Consider the following 21,610-nt stretch of genomic DNA (forward strand, 5'->3'; position numbering starts at 1 on the left):
GAACTGAGAGAGAGAGAGTTGAGACAAAAAATAATTTGAGAAAGATGAAAGAGAAATAGAAAACAAGAGAAAGAGAGGGATTTATCAGCACAACCACAGTGTAAGCCGCCAGTGTGGCTGTTTTGTACCGAGCCAATACGTTTGGAACATAGTAGCAACCCCTCGTGTCTCTCCTAACGCCCTCTGCCAGGCAGACGATATATTGATGAGTTGTGGAATCCCCCCCCCCCAAACACTCCCCGCCTCTTCGAGTGAACTTGAAAAAAAAATGTCAAAGGCACGTTGGTAACACGACGTCTCGTCTCGTGCATATGTCGTCTGCCGTCTGGAGCCAGTTCTCACCGCCAGTGATCACTTCTGTTGACAACTTTTGCACGTTGGAAGGAAATAAAAAGATTTAATTTGATTAGATTTAGATTATATATATATATATATATATCCAAAGTGTACTGTTCACTTTATGTGTGTTCAAATAAGCTCAATGCCAACTTTAAAAAAAGAAAAATTAACAATAAAAACAATAAGTTGTGCTTTTTATTATTTCGTTTCTTGAGACTCCAGTGACCTGAAATTAAGAAAGACATTAACAGTGTAGATATAAAAACTTGAATTCTTTGTGTGCCTCGGGATCCAAGGTGGTTTAGACGTCTAGTTGCTGTCGTGTGGACGCGATAGTTTGTATTGACTTCTGCTACGATGTGTCATCACGGAGATTATGGAAGGTTCTAAATACCAGGAACATTGGCACGGAGTGGGGGGGGGGGGGCGAAGTTACTCGAGCTGCACTAGCCACGACCCTTTGTCGTCTGCTAGGGACGTAACGAAAGATGATGTCCGAATGTGACGCAGACCTGGATTGCGTATCTGGAGGAGGGCGACCGAATGTTGACCCTGTGACCAGGGACTGCATTCTCGACATGACCTCGTTCACCTGTCCAGGTAAATGGGGGTTGGGGTCATGGGTAGTGGCCTTCAATCTGTAGTTAGTGAATTGTGATGTTTTTAATGTGTTCAATGTAGAATGTTAGATACGATATCTGATGCAATGAGTTTTTGGTGTTTGTCCATCTTTTCAGTACCCAGATTTAAGTCCTTTAATAGTTCGTCATTATCCTCCTGCGATATGGTTTTGCATAAATGAATAAAAACCGATAAGAAATATTACTGCGTGGTTACTGTTCTTCTCTTTTGTTTATAACTTAAGTCAGGCTAGTTTGATTTCTTTAGATTGCAATGTTATCAAATCCCTTTTTATTGTTTCAATTAAGGAAAAAGTTACGGTGGCTGAGCGGTAAAGTGCTCGGCTTCCGAATCGGGGGTGCCGGGTTCGATTCCTGGTGATAACTGGGATTTTTAATTTCGGTATCTTTTGTCTGTAGTCCACAGAAACAGATGACCTTTACATCATCTGCCCTCTAGATCAAAAGGTCTAAAAGGGGAACTTTACTTTTTTCTTTACATCATTTTATTAATTTTATACCTACTTAAACTTACAAGTGCCTCAAATTTTTAAAAATTTTAAACTAAAACGATTCTCTTTGAAAAAAAAAAACAAACTCTGACCCACTTTTAGGCAGGCGTGACACTATTAGGAAAGCCATCAGTGACAAACACACACGCCTACATAATGTTTAGGCTGGAACCATTCTAAACGCTTACAACTGTTTTCACTTGTCAACTCTCGCGCCAACACCTGTGTCAAGAGTGGATCAGCCAGGGCCATTCTAAAAGATGTACTACTCCCTCCGCAGTTCACTTTGGGTCATTCCTCACCGAGGCCCAACACAACGCTTTCTTATTTACACGGAAACAAAAACGAACATAGTTCGAGAGGAACCTGTGGTCTCTGGTTGACAGTTCGAGAGGAACCTGTGGTCTCTGGTTGACAGTTCGAGAGGGACCTATCGTCTCTGATTGACAGTTCGAGAGGGACCTATCGTCTCTGGTTGACAGTTCGAGAGGGACCTATCGTCTCTGGTTGACAGTTCGAGAGGGACCTATCGTCTCTGGTTGACAGTTCGAGAGGGACCTATCGTCTCTGGTTCACGGATAATGTCTAAGGACGTTCAGTCCCGCTCTTGGCACGGCTAAACTTTAATTCTATAATATTGCCATTATAAATGGGGCGCGGTGGCTGAGTGGTTCCGAACCTGGGGTACTGGGTTCGAATCTCGACGAAGACTGGGATTTTGAATTTCGAAGTCTAATGTGTGCCTGACTTTAGTTGGGGAAAGTAAGTGGATCAATGCGCTGGCCACATGACACCCTGCTCGTTACATTGCCTTTACATCATCTGCCCTATAGACCATATGGTCTGAAAGGGGGAACTTCACTTACCAATATAAATACTTTGAACCTTTTCTTATTTAGAACAGTAAATGATTAAGGACATGTCTGTAGTAGAGCCAAACATTGGTGTAACAAGGATCTTAATTTTGTTTCTAATAGGCTTACGTGATGCGGGCCAGTAAGTGCACATTACTTCAAGGCTCGTGTTTCTGTCACTAATATATTTGCGAAACATCTGTGTCACAGATCTTCCTCTTTGTGATTATCACATTCTTCATTTGGTTACTTGGTGGGAAGGGGAGAGAAAAACATTTATACTGATTCAAAGAGTTAATTTCCGTTTAAAACGGCCATGGATTCTAGTTCCGTCGGCAGGATTTTGTCAAGTTGATCAAAGAAACACATCACTGAGGTTTATTATTATTTTGCTTTAAAAATGTAATATACTGTACTCTTCAAGACTAAATGTTTTCTGTTTATAATTTAATCTCTGAAGACTAAATGTTTTCTGCTTGGATGAATAAATGTAATATACTCTCTAAAGTCAAAATGTTTTCTGTTAGGAGTGTACACAAGGTTCTATACTCATTTGCTTTGACAATAATTTGCACATAGAAACATCTTTCTGACAATGGACCTCATTCACCAATCGTATATAAACACATTTAGCCACGTCATGATAAAACAATGAAAAATACGTATCACGTGACAGCCACTATGGATTACATAATTTGTACAGAAGATATATAGAATCACGTGGCTAAATGTTATTTGTTTGCGATTGGTGAATGAGGCCCATTATCATTTTGACAACCATCCTGTGATGCATTAGATATTTTGTATTTCAAGGGATTTAACTCTAAGTCTATATTGACAAAAACAAACCGTTGAAACCGTATGGAGTTTAACTTTGTAGGTAAACTCTCAGCAAATCATACTTGGGGAAAGTAAGTTGATCGTTGTGCTGGCCACATGACACCCTGCTCGTTACATAGCCTTTACATCGTCTGCCCTACGGACCGTATAATAACCAGTGGCGGCTAATTTTGGAACAAGTTGGCAAGACAGATCTGCGTACGCGCGCACATTTAAAAAAAAAAATTAAAATCATGTATTTTTTTATTTTTTATTTTTCACTATTATTTTTATTTTTTTGTAAGACAGAAGATTGACGACAATGCTACAAACACCTGTTACCAAATTCATATCATTGACGTGAACTGAATTCTCTCTTCTCGTGCTCGTTAAGGCTCTTTTAATCGTCTGCTTTCTAAATGTGTATGTACCGCTATCGTAAATACATTAAAAAAAATGGTTATACTAGATCTAGAATGTATAGCTGTCTTTTGTCTCATGTTTGGTTGGTCGGATTTGTGTGCTCTGGGCGTAGCTAGATCTAGATCTGGACTTCATGCGTCCTTCGGGTTACTAGATCTAGATGCTAGTGTCACCAAACTAAGCACTTGTCACGTGACATCAATGTGCTCATGTGTATTACGTCACGGTGTTTACTGTGTGTGCAAGCGACCTTGCCAGACCAACACAACTCACCCGACCCTTCATTGTCAACACTTAATTATGATTATAAATATTTTGTTTTATTGATTTTGTTTTCTTTTCAACGCCAACTCGCGTTGTTTAAACGTCTGCTGGAGAGTAGATGTAGAATCTAGTGTGGACATATAAATGTAGATCTATTATCTAGTATTAATCTACTGTTTGTTTGTTTGACATGTTTTCGGATGTTCCTGCAGAGTTGAAGATAGTTTACTTCCTAGTCCAAACCTCCCGCAGGACGACGGGGGATGGGAGCGGGCAGGGTTTGAACCCCTGACCGTCGATAAATCCCAACGACAGTCCAGCGCGCAAACCGCACGACCAGGCAGCCATCGATGCTAGCTGATGTTGATCTACTACTGAGATCTGGTCTAGATGTAGCCTGGCGTTCCAGTACCATCTCAGCGTGGTCGCCGGGGGAACACCCCGCTCCTTAGAGGGGTGGCCAAGGGTTCTGGTTGCTCGCTACTGATGAATGAGCAGTCAGGGAGTTTAAAATGAAAACTAAGGGGTTATGTCCAGCCCCCCCCCACCCGTGGGGCCCCGGGGCAACGGTGAGTAAGAGACCTAACGGGATCTCAGAAAAGAGGATAGCGCTGGACACCAACTCCAGGGTTGGTCGGGATCTCCTGGATCCAGGCTGATTCGGGGGTCTCTCTTTGGACAAAGACTGGACTGACTGGCGCGGCCTTAGTGGGCTGTGTCGGGCGGTCTGGTTGGCATCCACGAGTTAGGCTCCTAGCCCTTCCCCTGTGAGGTAGTAAAGGAACGCGCTTTCCCAATAGTAGTTCTAATACTGGGGGTATGAAACAATCCTCACACACCCACTCCTCCTGTAAGCAAGCTCTTGCCATACGGAGGTGGTGATCAGTGGTGCGGACTTCCCGCACCCGAGTTTTTGGACCCTCACACACTGCCCCCAAATCGACCTGGGTATGGGGGCCTATATCTGCTACCCAAACCCCGAATCAGACAAGCTGTCATGTGCATGCGGCCTCGCTGCATGTAGCTTTGACGCTGAATTACCGCCGATAACAATTTCACTCAAACACATGCTCCAAAAACTGCGTGAAAACATAACCGTTGCGACTACCGTTGTAATGGTTACCGATTCCCAGTCATGCCTCCAAGCCATGGCTGGCTTAGGGGGGAAAGTCCAAATTGGTGGAATAGGCATTAGGCGCCGCAAATATCATCCGCCTACTTATTAGAGCTGCCATCTTTATGCAGTGGGTGCCCTCGCACTGCGGCGTGAGGGGCAATGCCGTGGCTGATGCTCTAGCACGAGAAGGAGCGCTGGCCGTGCCAACTTTCGAATCGCCAAGTACGTTTCAACAGGCTACCACAGTAATACGAGAGTGGGTACATGAAAGATGGTTAAAATCCTGGGATGATTCCGAAACTGCTAGGGGAGTGTGGCAGCACATGCGCCGCCCTAACCGAGAGGACCCGAGGTGGGGACTAAAAAGGTCGGAGCAGACGATATCGCGCAGTGGCGCACGGGACACTGCCCCGTTGGTGCATATTTTGCCCGGTTTTGATGCCCGTTGCCGACACTGCGGGAATCAGAAGAAACGGTGGTGCACGTCTTACAAGAGTGCCCGCAGCTCCGCGGGGAGACGTATCCAATGGTCAACTAGTTTTGTATGGAAGCTATGAGGCACTACGCCACACAGCAGAGTTCCTTACCAGGGCACTACGGGAGACCTAGGTCTCCCTGCTTTGCCACCAATCGGAGTTCATCTCAGGTCTAGATGTAGATCTAGATTATAGATCTACATCACACATCTAGATCTAGTCCTAGATTGTTTTTATTTTAGACTAGACTCGGACAAACACTCTCAGATCTAGATCTAGATTCTCGAAATCCAGTTCTGGACTGTAAATCTATACAGATCTAGATGTAGACATAAGACCAGATTTAAAAACTAGCTTTACACTTACCTCTCTATCGTTCTCTCTCTCCTTTTCTCCCCCCCCCTCTCCGGTCTCTCTCTTTTGAGACTCTTGCTAGATCTAGACTATATAGTTGTCATTGATTAATGCAAACTTGAAATAACAAAAACTTATTGGCCCTATTATCAACAGCTGGTGGGAAAAAGACTTGGAGGGTAGTTTACAAAGGAGAGGTCCTGAATCACAGACAGAGAAACTTAGGGGCTGGAAAAAGTCTGCTAGTTCTGTTTCTTTTCAAATTGTGACCCTGATTGAGACACTAGCATTGGTATCAAGACACTGGAGACATAAAGGGAGAAAGATGAAATCATCTTTAATATATAGGCTAGATATGATGTGTAAATCCAGTCCACTTAGCATTGAAACTATACTCATACACATCACAGGATCAAAGTTTCATCTTTTAACTCATGATGCCCATTTTGAACATATTTTTTTTAATTTGATTTTCTCCTTCTCTTATAGAAATGGGAAGTTGAAGTTAAAGCTCAGCTGACTAGGACTAAGTAATAAATTAGCAATGATAAATATTAGCCCTGGTTTACAGATTTTATGTAACCATGGTTGACAAATAGGCTAGCCATAAGTGACAGAACTAGAAAATAGATAAAAGACAATGTCACATTTGAAAAATCAATATCTCAGCTCCTATTTCTTCTTTAAAACCTCATTAATCCTTCTGCTGACCTAGTTATTTCATTTCTTTTTTTGAAAAAAAAATATAACAAGAAAACTGGAATTTCGGGCTGGGTTTAATAAAAAAGATATGATCTAAATTTAATTTCTTTTTAGTCTGAATTTTTTTTATTTTTTTAAAAATAGATTTACCGTTCTTAAAACTTGTAAAAATATATTAAATAATTTTGAATTATCAGTTACATAAATTATATCTTATCCCAGTTAGCATTATGACTGATATACTTTTACTATATTTAAGCTTATATCAATACTGTCAGGTCTGTCCTCACCACACGGAATGTCATTTCTGTCCTCTCCACACAGGCTGTTAGGTCTGTCCTCTCCACACAGGCTGTTAGGTCTGTCCTCACCACACTAGCTGTTAGGTCTGTCATCACCACACAGGCTGTCAGGTCTTTTCTCACTACTCTGCATAGGCTGTCAGGTCTGTTATCACCACACAGGCTGTTAGGTCTTTTCTCTCTACTCTGCATAGGCTGTCCACACAGGCTGTCAGGTCTTTTCTCACTACTCTGCATAGGCTGTTAGGTCTATTATCGCTACACTGGCAGTCGTGTTCTTGCTCACCAAATACAAAATTAAATTTTAATTTTTAGTTACAAACATTATTTAAAATTAACTTAGTACATGAAGAGCACAAAAAGAACTACTAAAAAAAAAGACTCATCTTTCTTCTTGCCATTTGACTTAGTTTTCTTGTTTGTTCTTCATCTTCATCTTTTTTTATATTGCCAAATGTATCCTGTTCTACAGTATCTTATTTTTGGTAAAACAAATCTCCTGAACATGTGGGCTGCAAAGCTAGATCAAATGAACCAAATAGGTCCAAAGTTTATCATTTTCTTTTTATATTTCCAACATTATTTTCTCATCACTGTCTGTGCATGTCTTGCCCATCTAGCTGAGAGACAATTTCTTAAACCCTTGCAGACGTCAGGTCTATTTCAATTTAAAACTGATGTGGAAGCTGCATTTGATCTTTGTTTTGAAAAGTTGGGCTCTTTTTTAAAATGGTGGGTTGTAAATGCACTCTGTGTCTGAATGCAAAACCGGTATTGTTATTTGATTGGGGGATACTGTTTCTTGTTTTTTATAAAACAAAACACGACTCCCGGGTGAACTTCAAACTAAATGTTGTTACTTCCCTTGATTACCATTCCCAAGTTTCCATAGGGCTGATTGAGGTCAGGAATAGCAAGGATTCAAATCAATACAGTTTGGTCACTTCTCGTATTCATTCTTTTTATTTTCATCTGACTATACGACAGGGCACATTGAAGGGGAGCGCCAAGACCGGTGTTGCTTGATTAGATTACATTAATGCAATCTAGTCTACACTGCTCATTAGCTGCTGTTGTTGTTTTAAGTTTTTCTTAATGATATTTTCTGGTGTTGTATTTAGGTATGTCTTCTAATCTTGTGTGATGACATCCTTCATGTGATAAAAATACTGAAATTAGGAGTCTAGTGCATAGACAAACAGAAAATATTTGTTTCATTTCGTCATATAAACTCTATAAAAGTAAAAGTAAAGTTCCCCTTCCAGACCTTGTGGCCAGCACAACGACCAACCGCCTTTGCTTTTCCCCAATTGATGTCAGGTACCCATTACAGCTGGGTGGACTCAGGGCCGCCCAAAGATCCCAAAATTATAGATCCTAGTCTTCACCAGGATTCAAACGCGGGACCCGGTTCGGGAGTCAAGCGCTTTACCGCTCAGCCACAGCGCCTCCATATAAACTCTATAGAATTATACTATATCAGACTTTTACTGGTTAAGTAGACTTTGTGGTTTAGGACTAACTCAGTTTACTTCTACTTTGATAAGGGCGGACTTCTCTTAGACTGACTTCTCAGTGTTTTTTCCTTTAATGCAAACATTATAGTCTAAGCTTGTATTATAATCTAAATTTTAACAAATTGTCCATTTCAGAGATGGCCACATTCAGTGTGTCCAAGAACACAGTAGATCTAGCTATTGATCCTTTAATCTTGTGTAAACTCTGTTTGTCAGAGCTGCCGCTGGTAGACATGTATGAACTGGTGGACTGCAAGTGCCTATTTTGTGAGATGGTAAGAACTTAATGTGTTTGAATGTCAAATTTAGTTTTATTCATCCCACTGGACAGCTGAATATATCTAAGAGATGGCTAAAGATGTATTTGGTTCAATAAAAACGTATTATTGATGCAATGACCTAGTTTGTGTTGGAAAACAGCCTGCTGTATGATTCATGGTTAATGTGAAGCATTATGAATCTATGACATTTGACAGCTCAATGTTCATTTGGCTACATTTCATTTATTTGCATTCAATATATTCTCCTATCTCTTTATATATATAGCAGTTTTATTTATATTCTCCCATCTCTGTATATACAGCAGTTTTATTTAACTTATCTTCTTATCTTATATAATACAGACGTTTTTTCAAAAAAGAAGATGATTACATCCTATGCGTCATGCATTTAGTCATGCATATTAACCAATGACTTAAATTCTGCCAAGTCCCTGGTTTTCCTGGCCATGCTCTAATAGCACTAGGGAAGAAGGAGTATTTGTACAAATTTGTCTCTCATCAGTTAGTCCTTTTACTAAGGATATTAAAAATTGTAACCAAATTACTAGTTTATCATTCTGTGCATTCAGGATAATGAGAGTTAATCATTAAAAAATTAACATACACGTTTCATACAGGTTACTTACCAGCCAATAAACATACCATTCATTATTTGTCCAGTAGATCTTTTCAACAATATATAGTATAGTCTAACATCTGGTGAAGATAATCATGATGCATATTCATAAACCTCAACACCTACAGTTTATTCCCTAATGCATTACATATATTGAGAAATGACAAAACTACATGTCCCGTTAAAATATTCCTAACCAGATTATGGCGAAACATAAATCCCCAGCACAAAGTCATGTGACTCACACAACTTACCATAACAAAGCACACAACAAAATTTATGCATAAAAATCTTTTCCTAACATTTAGAGAAAAAAAAAATGTTCTGTTGTATTTTTTTTTTTTTTAAAAACAATTTTAGAGCAATTTAATCTTACACTTTGTCCACAGAATTCTCCCATGCTAGAGTTTCAAATCACATTATTGAGAAAAAAAAGATTGTTATAACTTTTAGAGTTTAACTGGAAATATTCGATACAAATGAAATGGAGATTTTTTAATAACCTTATTTGGGAAAAGCTTCTATGGTGTTTGTGCGGTGTATCTATCACATTTAGATCCCAAAAATTAAAAAGTGCTATTTAAATCTGATATTATCATCACTTACAATGTTCCAAATAAGTGATACTTTTGAGCTTCTGAAAGCATACTCTTTTTGTTTAATAAAATAGTATGCATATTATATGCACACATTTATAAACCATTTTTAAAACAATGTTTAAATTTAAAAAAAATGGTATTTTCATTTTTGTAAAACACACATCATGGTGCTATTGTTTTACAGCAATTTATAACGTGATCTGTTTTTTATCTCAATAGTGTTTGTTTATATGTCCAAAAATATATACCAATAAAAGTAAACTCAGGTGTACCTCAAGGAACAGTCTAAGGTCCACTACTATTTTTAATTTACATAAATGACTTGCCTAATTGCATTAGTTCAGGAACAAAAGTCAGATTATTTGCAGACGATTGCATAATATATAGAACAATAAAAACAACACAAGATACAGACATTTTAGAAAGAGAATTAGATGAATTACAGAAATCAAATTGGAGCATTCTTTCCACCCAGGAAAATGTCAGTTATTAGGAGTAATAAAAAAACTAAAATAAATAAATTCCACTTATTTTATTCATGGTACACCAGTAACACAAACTAAAAACGCATAATGCTTAGTGTTACGTGCGCATCTTAGTGTGAATGTGAAATGGTGCGATTGCGTGTTGAAAGGAAAGAAGAACCGAAATGGAGGACTATGAACAAGAAAGTGTTTTCAGTGTTAATAAAGATTAAAGTATTTATAAACTGTGATTTTGTCGTTTACATGTCTAAAGAGTCTCATCCAATATGAAAACGTAACACTTAGGTGTGATAATAAATGAAAAACTGTCATGGAATCCCAATATTAAGGGTTTATTAAAAGAAATTTCTATAAATCAAATAGGAACATAAAACTAAAATGTTACTTTACGTTGGTTAGGCCAATAATAGAATATGCATCCTCTGTTTCTGACCCACAACTTAAGAAAACATTAAGAAACTGGAACAGACACAAAAAAGAGCAGTGAGATTCATAACAAACGAATATTCACATTTGACTAGTCACTAGAGTAACACCTTTAGTAAAATCACTAAATTTAGAAAGCCTTCAGGATAGAAGTAAAGTAGCAATTATACATAAAATTCTGAACCATAATCTTCAAATACAAAAACAAAACTTAATAAATACTCAGAAAGACACAAAGATAAATGCACGTTCCTCATCCCATATGTTAGGACAAATTTGTACAAATGCTCCTTCTTCCCAAGTGCTATAAGAGCTTGGAATGGGTTGCCAGAGCTATCCAAGAAAACCAGTGACTTAGCAGAATTTAGGTCATTGGTTAATATGCATGACTAGATGCATGACGCGTAATTATCTTCTTTTTTGAAGTAACGTCTGTATTAAATAAGATAAGAAGAAGATATAAATATTAAAAAAACAACAACATTATAGTACATGTTATAAGTATCGCAAAGAACCTTAGCACATATTAGTATGGCGTAGATTCTAATAGTTTAAGGTTTTTGATGTGGGTGTGACTATTCTTTCACCAGTGTATGAAACAGTATTTGAGTGTGATGATAACAGAAGGGTTAGTCGGTGACCTGACTTGTCCTGATGCACAGTGTAAGAAACAGGGGAAACTAAATATAGAAGAGGTTTGTACTGTATGGTTTGTTTGTTTGTTTGTTTGTTAATGAATATTACATATGGAGGATGGTACAATAACCAAAAACAACTTTTATACCGCTAATGGTAATCTCACGGTGTATTGACAAGATCTTACAACCAGATACTCTCAAGTATAAGATAATACTAAACTAATGTCCCAAGAACATTGGAAAGATGCATACAAACAAAACTAATACAAGTTATTCACCAGGAGCACAGATAAGATAAACAGTCATCAAATTCAGTTTCCAAAAGTATGCCCTGGTTGGTATTCAGTAGCCAAAAGTATGCCCTGGTTGGTATTCAGTTGCCAAAAGTATGCCCTTGGTTGGTATTCAGTAGCCAAAAGTATGCCCTGGTTGGTATTCAGTAGCCAAAAGTATGCCCTTGGTTGGTATTCAGTAGCCAAAAGTATGCCCTGGTTGGTATTCAGTAGCCAAAAGTATGCCCTGGTTGGTATTCAGTAGCCAAAAGTAGGCCCTTGGTTGGTATTCAGTAGCCAAAAGTATGCCCTGGTTGGTATTCAGTAGCCAAAAGTATGCCCTTGGTTGGTATTCAGTAGCCAAAAGTATGCCCTTGGTTGGTATTCAGTAGCCAAAAGTATGCCCTGGTTGGTATTCAGTAGCCAAAAGTATGCCATGGTTGGTATTCAGTAGCCAAAAGTATGCCCTGGTTGGTATTCAGTAGCCAAAAGTATGCCCTGGTTGGTATTCAGTAGCCAAAAGTATGCCCTGGTTGGTATTCAGTAGCCAAAAGTATGCCCTGGTTGGTATTCAGTAGCCAAAAGTATGCCCTGGTTGGTATTTCTGAATCTTTGTATGATATGAAAAGGGGGAAGGGGAGTGTACTAATAAAGATTTTATCTGCTCCAGTATCATTTTAAAATCTGTACTGTACAACAGAAGATATTGTCTACTTGACATTCATATTAAGCAAGCAGACATTTTATTTTTTAATTAGACATTCATAGTAAGCAATCAGGCTTTATTGTTTCATTTTCATGATTGGTACTTAAAACTCAGATGAAAATTCATTTTTTATATTTTTTAAAAAATTATATGCTCTTTATAGAAAAAGTTAGTGATTATTTTAACCTTTGTAATGACAGATTGAACATTTGGTAGATAGACAGACATTTCAAAGGTTTCAAAGATTACATTTCCAAAGAGGTAGGCGCTTTAAGTTTTGTTGGGTTTTAGTCTTTCTAGTTTCTTTGTGTTTCACTTTATTTTTTACAATGATCAAAATTAAATGCAATTCAATACCTGTGACTCCATTCTTTCCAGAGGTTGACCTTGACCCCAACAGAACATTCTGCCCTGAGATTGGCTGTGAGACTGTCTGTCATGTTTGCTCCTCCCAGTCACATGCTGGCGGCGGAGCTGCTGCACCCACATCCATACCTGTACAGTGTCCAACAGTAAGCCATGTTAAACTTGTGAAACTTTTCATTTTGTATGTCTTGTATTTCTTTCAACATTTATGCTAGAGAATAAGCTCATATTTTTTTTTTTCTAGACTTATTTCTAGTTGGCCTAAAATTACCCAAGTGGCATCACCCAGTGCGGTTAGCCGAGACCAATTGTTATAAAAGGCCTAAACACTGACCTGTAACATCACAACCTGTGAGTAGTTTAGACCAATAGCTCGTTGCCACATCACGGGTTTGAACGATGGGGCAACAAGCTATTGATCTAAACTGCCCACATGTTGTGATGTTGCAGGTCAGTGTTGAGGCCATTCTACAACGAATGGTCTTGGGTTAGCTCAGGGTGTGCTGCCCCCTCTCTTTTCACAGTAATTACCCCCCCATTTTTATAATAAATGTACCGGTGCGTACCATAAAAAAAAAGCCCTGTATATATATATATATATATATGTATGGGGAGAGAGAGAGAGACCTGTATATATATATATATATGTATAGGGAGAGAGAGAGACCTATATGAAATATGCAAGTATGTTTGAGTGGGTATTTAGATACAGTCACTCATTTTGTTTAAGTGTTAACAAAAATGCAATTATTTTTTCTAGTTGAGTTTCACCCCCTTATAATTGTTGTCCAGTCTGGCACCCACCTCCAATGTTTTTCAATTTTCCAAGAAAGTTTTTCGCATGGAAATTACGTCTGAAATTCATTCACTTTTGTTTTGAAAAACACTTTTTTTTTTGTCTTCGTCTTCAGTGTGGTCTTCAGTTTTGCTCTGTCTGTAAGACCAAATGGCACGCTCCTAAATCTTGTGATGAAGTTGTTGCTTCAGGTCCCATTGAAGAGTTCGGGTAAGTGTTGACCTGGCGTGTAATGTCACTTTAGAAAGCTTTATTGTAGGAAATATTTCATTACATATAACACTCACTTCTAGGCAATCTTAGTTCATGTCTCATAGAAGTTATAAACAAAATGGACTTATATCTCACACAAGGTCAACAATTGGAAGCGTTTCAAGCCGTTACAAAATCTCAGGCTTCATTAGACTAGTTATAGTTTTGATTTTTTTTACTTCAGGTTCAAATACTTGAGGCTGATTTTTTTTCTACTTTAAATACCAATGCGAAGAATGGACAGAAAAATTAATTTAATACATTTATTATATCAGTAATGTCATTGATGTGTTATGAATCACGATGCCAGTTTCGACAATGTAACTTAACTCAAGGTTTGCTTTTTAATCAAACTGCACTGCAGAGAGAGGGTTTCCACTAGTCAGGTGCAGGTGCTAGGCTTTGCCATCAAGGTCAATGGACGACAGAACATGAAAAACAAGGTGCAAATACAACTTGAGAGTCAATCAGACTACGTGTCAAGATTGCTATTTTTTTTTGAAAATTGTTAAAGTTGTGTTGCTTGGATGGCTGCTAAAACATTTGTGTGAATAACTGAATTTTTTCAAGCAAATTGAAATACTAGCTACAAATTTTATTTTTTAAGTATTCATACAGGTTAATAAAAATGTTCTCTGATTATTCTGTAAAATATTTTTCCTCTGAAGAGTTACATATTCTAGATTACTACATGTCTTTTTTTTTTCTTTCTTTTCATCATTCCAATCAAATGTATTTATGCTACTTCACAATTCTAGTTCGCTTCTTAAAGCCTTCTGATTGCCAGGAATACTTGGTTGTTTAGAATGTAAAGAATTGTTGACAAGATTTTCCCCACAAATAAAACTTAAATATTTTTTTCTCCAGAATTCCTTTCCACAACAGTGATGATGCAAAAATTAAGAGATGTCCCGTGTGTCATGTTCCCATTGAACGCAATGATGGCTGTGCTCAGATGATGTGCAAGAGATGCAAGCATGTGTTCTGTTGGTACTGTCTTCAGTCTCTTGATGTAAGCTTTATCTCCCTGGCATCTATCAGCTCCCACTATTTATTCATTGTCTCTGCCACAAACTACCTATTTATATATATATATTTATTTATATATATATATATATATATATATATATATGACTGCTATAGGGTTGATTGTGCAGGGATGTCTAGGGGGTTTTCATTGCAGGCTACTGTCCAGTAACATGACTACACATACTAGTTGAGGTACAATTTTCTAAGAGCATGATGATGCACTATCAACAAAAACAAATCAACTTGTGAATGTAGTTATAACATTATATAGTATAACAACCAATGTAAAAGTAGTAGAAAGAAGGGTAAAAATGCAACTCCTGGTGATAACAGATGCCCAACCTGTGACGGCAGCTGTGTATCAAGGATTGGCCTTTTTGGTCACAATAAAAGTTGCAAAGGGGAAATATCATCTCCCGAGAAGTAAAATCCCAAAGAAAAGTTCACAAAATTAATCAACTGGAAAGTTAATCACACCTAGCTGTTTAAAACCTAAAACTTTTCTTCTACAAAAAAAACCCCCTTAAAATCTACTAGCACAATTATTCTTGATGAGAACGTGTTGGCCATATCACCAAAACTCATGCTAGCCACATGGCCATTAGTACAAGAAGAGTGTAAAACTAATAAGGGAGATGTACACATTTAGACCTTACAATCAACTGGTAATCTGACTTGTCTCTTTGTACACCTGACCTATTACTGTGTCATGCAGATGTCTAACATTTCTCTTCCAGGATGATTTTTTGCTGAGACATTACGACAAAGGTCCATGTAAGAACAAACTGGGACATTCTAGAGCGTCAGTGATTTGGCACAGAACTCAGGTTAGATATTTGGTTGTATCCCTGTTTCTCTTAGCTAACAGCGACAGGCTTCCATCAAATAGATAGAAACTCAGATAATATAAAATCAAAGGTGCTAATCATTCTCAAGATGCTCAGAATTTTAAAATAAATTGAGAATTCAAAGATCCATAAGTACCATTTCTGTACATGACTGTTTAAAATGCTTTTTTTTTTAAGTGATATCATTTTTCATGAGAAAATTATTATACTTTTTATTTAAATTTTTCCCCAGGTGGTTGGAATCTTTGCTGGTTTTGGTGTCTTGCTGCTGGTCGCCTCCCCTTTCCTGCTGTTGGCTGCGCCTTGTATTCTTTGCTGCAAGTGCAAAATTTGTCGCTGCTGTGACGAGGAGGAAGGAGATGGGTTTTCAAATTAACAAAACAATCTACTCTCTAACGTACAAAAAGAAGTGTTTCTTGACGGAGAGACCAGCTGGCTGTGTCATGTTACAAGACTGCTGTTGTTGAGATAATGAATTGAGGATTGAAAGAACACCAAGCTGCTGTTAAAGGTTGAAGTTTGCTGTCAGGAATAATTTTTTCATTGCTTCTTGACAAGAGGAATAGATAATCATGATGTACCAGACTGCTTAGAACATTGGACTTACCATCCCGTAAGGATGGGATAACTCAAAAACAGGGCTGTATTTAGCTGGCCAACATATCTCTAGGTCATCATCAACTGTCAGTGACTGACAAGGCATTAATCATATGAGAGCTCTTTCATTCTGCTTTAGGATATTAACCTCTGGGTTTTTGGAACTTTAGACTACCCTCCATCGGCTATTTCTCTGTTCATATTTCTCGGTTACCTCGAGCTTTTTTTTTTTTTTTTTAAGTTTTACTCAACTCATGGCAGGGCTATTCAATACATTGGCAAGTTATAAAAGAATCATTTCTAAGTTACTCTAAGTAAAAAGAATACAATCAAATCATAAATAGATAATTCAATGCTTCCTTGAAACTCAACTGTTTTGAAAATGCTTTTCAATAATTGTTTATATTTTTATTTAGTGATATATATATTTTTGTTTGCATTGAGCCACTTTTTCAGTCAACTTTATGCCAAATAGTTGCCATGTTATATTTTTTTTTTTTTACCTGTTTGGCTGTGCCATTCATTCATCTTTGTCAGTGGCATGTATTTGATCTGAACATTCACAGAACATTCTCTTGTCAGTCAAGCAAGTTTCTATGTACACCCTTGGATCTCATTCCTTTAGGTTTGAACATGACATAACTCCATTGCAATGATCATATTTCAACGTACATTTTTTTTTTAATGGTAAAAGTTGATGTATACTCATTTTCTTAAATATAGTATATATATTTTAGTTTGTACTGGGGAATTATTTTTTTTTACACTTGTATAACCTTTTTTTATTTTGTAGAGAGCATAAAATGTAGTCAATGGACCTCATTCACCAATTGTAAATAAACACATTTAGCCACATCATAATATTGAAAAAACAATGAAAAATATGTATCATGTGACAGCCTTTATGGATTACATAATTTGTATAGAAGATATATAGAATCATGTGGCTAAATGTTGTTTGTTTACGATTGGTGAATAAGGTCCATTAAATTAATTTTTAAAAAAATGCAAAGCTTGTGCCACAAATGTATGCTCCGGTTTTTCTTTTTAACTAATATTTTAGATTCCCTGGATAGATGTGGTTCAGTCTAGCACTCCTTTGGTCTCCACAAAAAATAAGTCGAGTAAACTAGAGAATATAAGGTCTATTTCAGTTGAGCAGTTGTGGTGTAGGATTTGTAATAGATTCCATACTATAAGTACTAACAAGTCTGTACTAATGGTGAAGGAATACAATATCCAGACATTTATCTGAGAAAAATAGAGTGGCCTAAGCCTCTGGTTCTGCTTGATTATCTTTCATAATCTAGATCATTTCAAATGATTATGAATTGTTTCTTTTATCTGACTACATGTTAGCATTGAATGCTATTGCAATACTTCTAACAAACATTTTAACAAATGAACCTGCTGTGATAAAAAACTGTTTTTGATTTCATTGTACTCACAAGAGGGTGGGGTTTCGATTCCTCTTTTGAGGATTTTCAATTTTTTTTTTCTGAACATATTTTGGTTTACCGTTACTAAATTGAAGACTGTTTTGTACACAAGTGATGAGAGAACTGTATACAGTGTGGTTCTGTCTGATGACATTAATTGTTAATAATTAGCAAAAAAATTACATGCTACATTTCTTCAACCTTTTATTTTATTAGTTAATTATCTAAGTCATCACTTGAAGAAATTTTTTTTTTGAAGCTGGATATTTTAGCTTTTTATTTTTCTGTAGATAGTTTAAAAAAAAAAATCTATATTTGTTTACATTATGTAAATATTCAATTATAAACTTCATTTTATTGCAGGCAGTGTGCCTTGTGCTTGTGTTCAGTTGAAAATAAAAGATATAAACCACAGTAGACTGTGTTCTCATAGACATGATTTTATCTCTATCAAAATAATTCTAGCAGTTAATTGTAAAACTGCACTCATATGATCAGGTAACTAGTGGGTTCCCCCTTCTCGAAGATTGAAACTTCTTCTAGCCAGCTTTATTGCTTCTGAGCTGTGAGCTCTTTTGCAGACTGTGCCAAGGAAAAAAAGTGTGCTGTTTTCTTCAGTTGTTCAACCCCACCTTGTCCCATGGATATTCCGGTTACAGTCTTCAGACCTAGATGTTTCCTTTTATGTCAGTATTGGAGAAAATTGCAAAGACCGAAAACTCCCTTAAAATACGGGGACTATATATTTATATATTTTTTAAAAGCCTGAGGAAACACCCTGCCTACACTAAATGCCAAGGAATTTAACGAAGATTGAAACAAATCCTCATCTCCTAGAACAGAGATGGGCAAACTACGGACTGCCTGTGGGCAGTTTAATCTAGCCCACCATGTTGTGTAATAATTATTAAAATTTCACACAAAATGTAATATTGCTAATTTAAATGTAAAATACTTGCCAATTTGACATTTTCACTAACATAGTCATTTCCATCTTAAAATGTAAAAAAAACAAAACGAAATTGATTCAATATGTCATGATGTTTTTAAAATATGAATTGACTTTAAACTAGACCATGGGTGGGCAAATTACGACCTGCGAACACCTACAGAAATCAGGTGTGCCCACAGATTATACATACCGTATTAAAAATTCAAATATATTGAAAATAAATAATTCTAAATATCTATATAAATTATTATTCTTATCACTATGATGAAATGGTTAAAGAAACATTGTCTCTACATGTCATTCTAAAATGTAAATAGTAAACAAAGATTATTCTTATTGGCTATATTTCAAAACATTCAGTCAAAAACACAAATTCAGGCCAGCATTTATTCAATGCTGTGAAGAACTGTGTTGGGTTGGCATGCAACAAGATGGCAAGTGTAACATCTGATGGAGTCCGTGCTAAATGAAATAATATCCTAACCATGAACTGTATACGGAAAGTTTGTACAAAGCTGATTATAAATTATTAATGACCACATCCATATGAAGCTTAAGGTCTTAACCACAGGCAGTTCCGAGTAGTACTTGAAGATTTGGAAAGAAATCATGCCAAATTTCGGTACCATGAGCCAGGTATTGAGAAGAATGTGGGATATCATTCCTTGAACTTGTGAATTTGTTAGTTATATTTCTGATGAATAGTGGAAGACACACTTCGTGTTTTCCACGGGTTGTTTGTGCATGCTAATCTTTTCAAACAAAGCTTTCCCATTTCTTCAGGCAAGCAAGTGAAAAAAGGCTTTGTATTTTCCTTTGCTGAAAGTTGAAACTAATGAAATGGTTGAAAAGTACACAACTTTTTTTTTTGTTCTTTGATTGTGGATTTGAAAGCAAATTTTAAGACATCAAGAACTTGGAATCAATAGCCTCAGCTCATCATTTTAGTGCAGAAACTAATTCAGCTGCAGGAGACATACCACCAAACAAATTATTACCTGAAAGAGAAGCTCAAGTCAGCTCTTTTCTTGGTGTTTTATGGTTGCCAGAAGCTGTATTTCCAGACTTTAAAAAACTTAGCTGCTAAACTTTCACATTATTTGGGTCCACATACATCTGTGAGCAATTATTTTTTTGTTTGAAAATAAATAAGTGTAAGAACAGGCTGTTGATGACTGACTGTACTTTGATAACAACTAGAAAGCTGGTTCCACAGTTCTGAAACTGCACAGGTGTGAACAGTAAAATAATTCAAATTAAGTACAACTGTGCATGTGTAGTGAAATCATGGGATGTAAATGGACAATAACAAATATTTGTAAAAATAGTATAAGATATTGTTAACCCTTGTTGTAATTTCTCAATTGGGAGTGTAAGAAAATGATATGTAAATGTAAAATACAGTATAAATATGAATTAAAAGCTTTTATACACTTAGCTATAGTATATCTTTATACATTGTATGTACATATTATATTTATGCGGCCTGCCAGTCCCGAAATTTTTCTGATGCGGCCCTCGATAGAAAAATGTTGCCTACCCCTGAACTAGACCAGTTTCATATAGTATTTCCCAACACATAACAATCTTTGTATTTCCATAATCAGAAAACAAAGGTCAGAGTTGTTAGTGTTAGGGTAGCACACTTGTGCAAAAGTTGATAGGTGTTGGATTAGTTATCATGAATTTCAAAAAGGTCTAAAAAGAATTTTTAATACAATAGTTGGAGCAATGCAAAGTATCTGGATATGTTGAGATTCTCAAAAGTTATTTACTTAAACTGGATTATACATTAAGACATCCCACTTTTACTTAAATGTAAAACCAGTACATCGCAAATGGAATGAGTTTAGTTTTTATCTCTTGCTTTGCATAGGTGGTCCATGATTTACTGCCATACAGTAGTGTACTCATAAAGCATGCCGTGTAGACTTCCATTTTGGTTACTGTAGTAAGCTTCTGGTTTTCACAAATTCTTGGCCTGAGGAGCCCTCAGAAAATGCCGCTTGCGCTGGCTTGGACATGTTCACCAGATGGAGGACAATCGCATCCTGAGTCATCTTCTACAGACAACTTGCAACTGGCCGCCTCCACCTCCGTTACATAGATGTAATAAAACGTGACCTCAAATCAGTGAACATCAATACTGACCATTGGGAAGACATAGCTTTAGACCGCACCAGATGGAGAGTGACCAATAAAAAAAAGATGTCTTTCATAAGAAAAAGTAAAGTCCACAGAATTGTGAAATATTGAAGATTTTGCATTTATCTCAGATTTTATCTTATACATTACTTCAAATAAGATAATCTGCATTTCATGTGTTAATTACTTAATCTAACTTAAACTTTAGCCAGTTTTCCTGGCTGATTGAGGCAACCCATTTCATTCTCATATAATGGGACTAAGCAGCACTGATTACACATTGTTCTTAGTTCTAGCACATGGAATAAGAAATTTGCCTCAATCTAGAGTATTTCATTAGGTTTTGTTTTTCTATGTAAATTATGGTTCAGTTTTATTCTTCTGTCCTGAAGTGTCATGTCACTTATTGATCTTTGTACTTGTTCTAATTTGTTTTAAGCTGAGGCAAATTTTTTAAAAATTTCATCAATATGAAGAACAAAAAAAAAACGCAGGTGCCATTTGACTATTCAAGATATTACACAATCAGCTAAAATGAAAAATTTGATTAATTGATCACCCAATTATTTTGGAATGTTTAAAATTGCATCTTCATACTTTGTTCCTATCACTTGAAGAAATTGCAAATTTATCTCATGACTTTTTATCTTTTCACCAGGTTCTAAAATTGTGAGTGAAATCACTGGAATATTTATTTTTCAAGTACCTGCAGGTACACATAAAATCTAATTTAAAAAAAAGTAAGGCCTAATGGTCATATCCCCCTCCATTATCAACACAAAATTATTTTATTCCAGAATAATATACATAATGTATGCTTCAGGTGTACATTCAACTGGATATTTTTTTTTTTAAAATAACATC

The 21,610-nt window shown here is 36.6% G+C and overlaps 1 protein-coding gene across 3 annotated transcripts in view; it reads left to right on the forward strand.

The window, feature by feature from the left end:
* The window catches only part of LOC106067402 (probable E3 ubiquitin-protein ligase RNF144A-A), a 31,737-nt gene extending 13,674 nt beyond the window's left edge, over positions 1-18,063 (forward strand). For 2 of the 3 annotated variants that reach the window (XM_056029552.1, XM_056029553.1), the window contains 8 exons: positions 8,435-8,574; positions 11,297-11,401; positions 12,523-12,583; positions 12,701-12,834; positions 13,600-13,694; positions 14,604-14,748; positions 15,503-15,592; positions 15,846-18,063. In XM_056029552.1, coding sequence (XP_055885527.1) covers positions 8,437-8,574; positions 11,297-11,401; positions 12,523-12,583; positions 12,701-12,834; positions 13,600-13,694; positions 14,604-14,748; positions 15,503-15,592; positions 15,846-15,989 — 912 coding nt within the window. In that variant the 5' untranslated portion in view covers positions 8,435-8,436 and the 3' untranslated portion in view covers positions 15,990-18,063. Of the gene's footprint in view, positions 1-331; positions 940-8,434; positions 8,575-11,296; positions 11,402-12,522; positions 12,584-12,700; positions 12,835-13,599; positions 13,695-14,603; positions 14,749-15,502; positions 15,593-15,845 lie in introns of those variants that run through there. The other variant, XM_056029551.1, reaches the window with a different exon arrangement.
* The last annotated feature ends 3,547 nt before the right edge of the window (positions 18,064-21,610 follow it).

The sequence above is a fragment of the Biomphalaria glabrata genome, chromosome 5, assembly GCF_947242115.1.
Source record: "Biomphalaria glabrata chromosome 5, xgBioGlab47.1, whole genome shotgun sequence".
Classification (NCBI taxonomy): domain Eukaryota; kingdom Metazoa; phylum Mollusca; class Gastropoda; family Planorbidae; genus Biomphalaria; species Biomphalaria glabrata.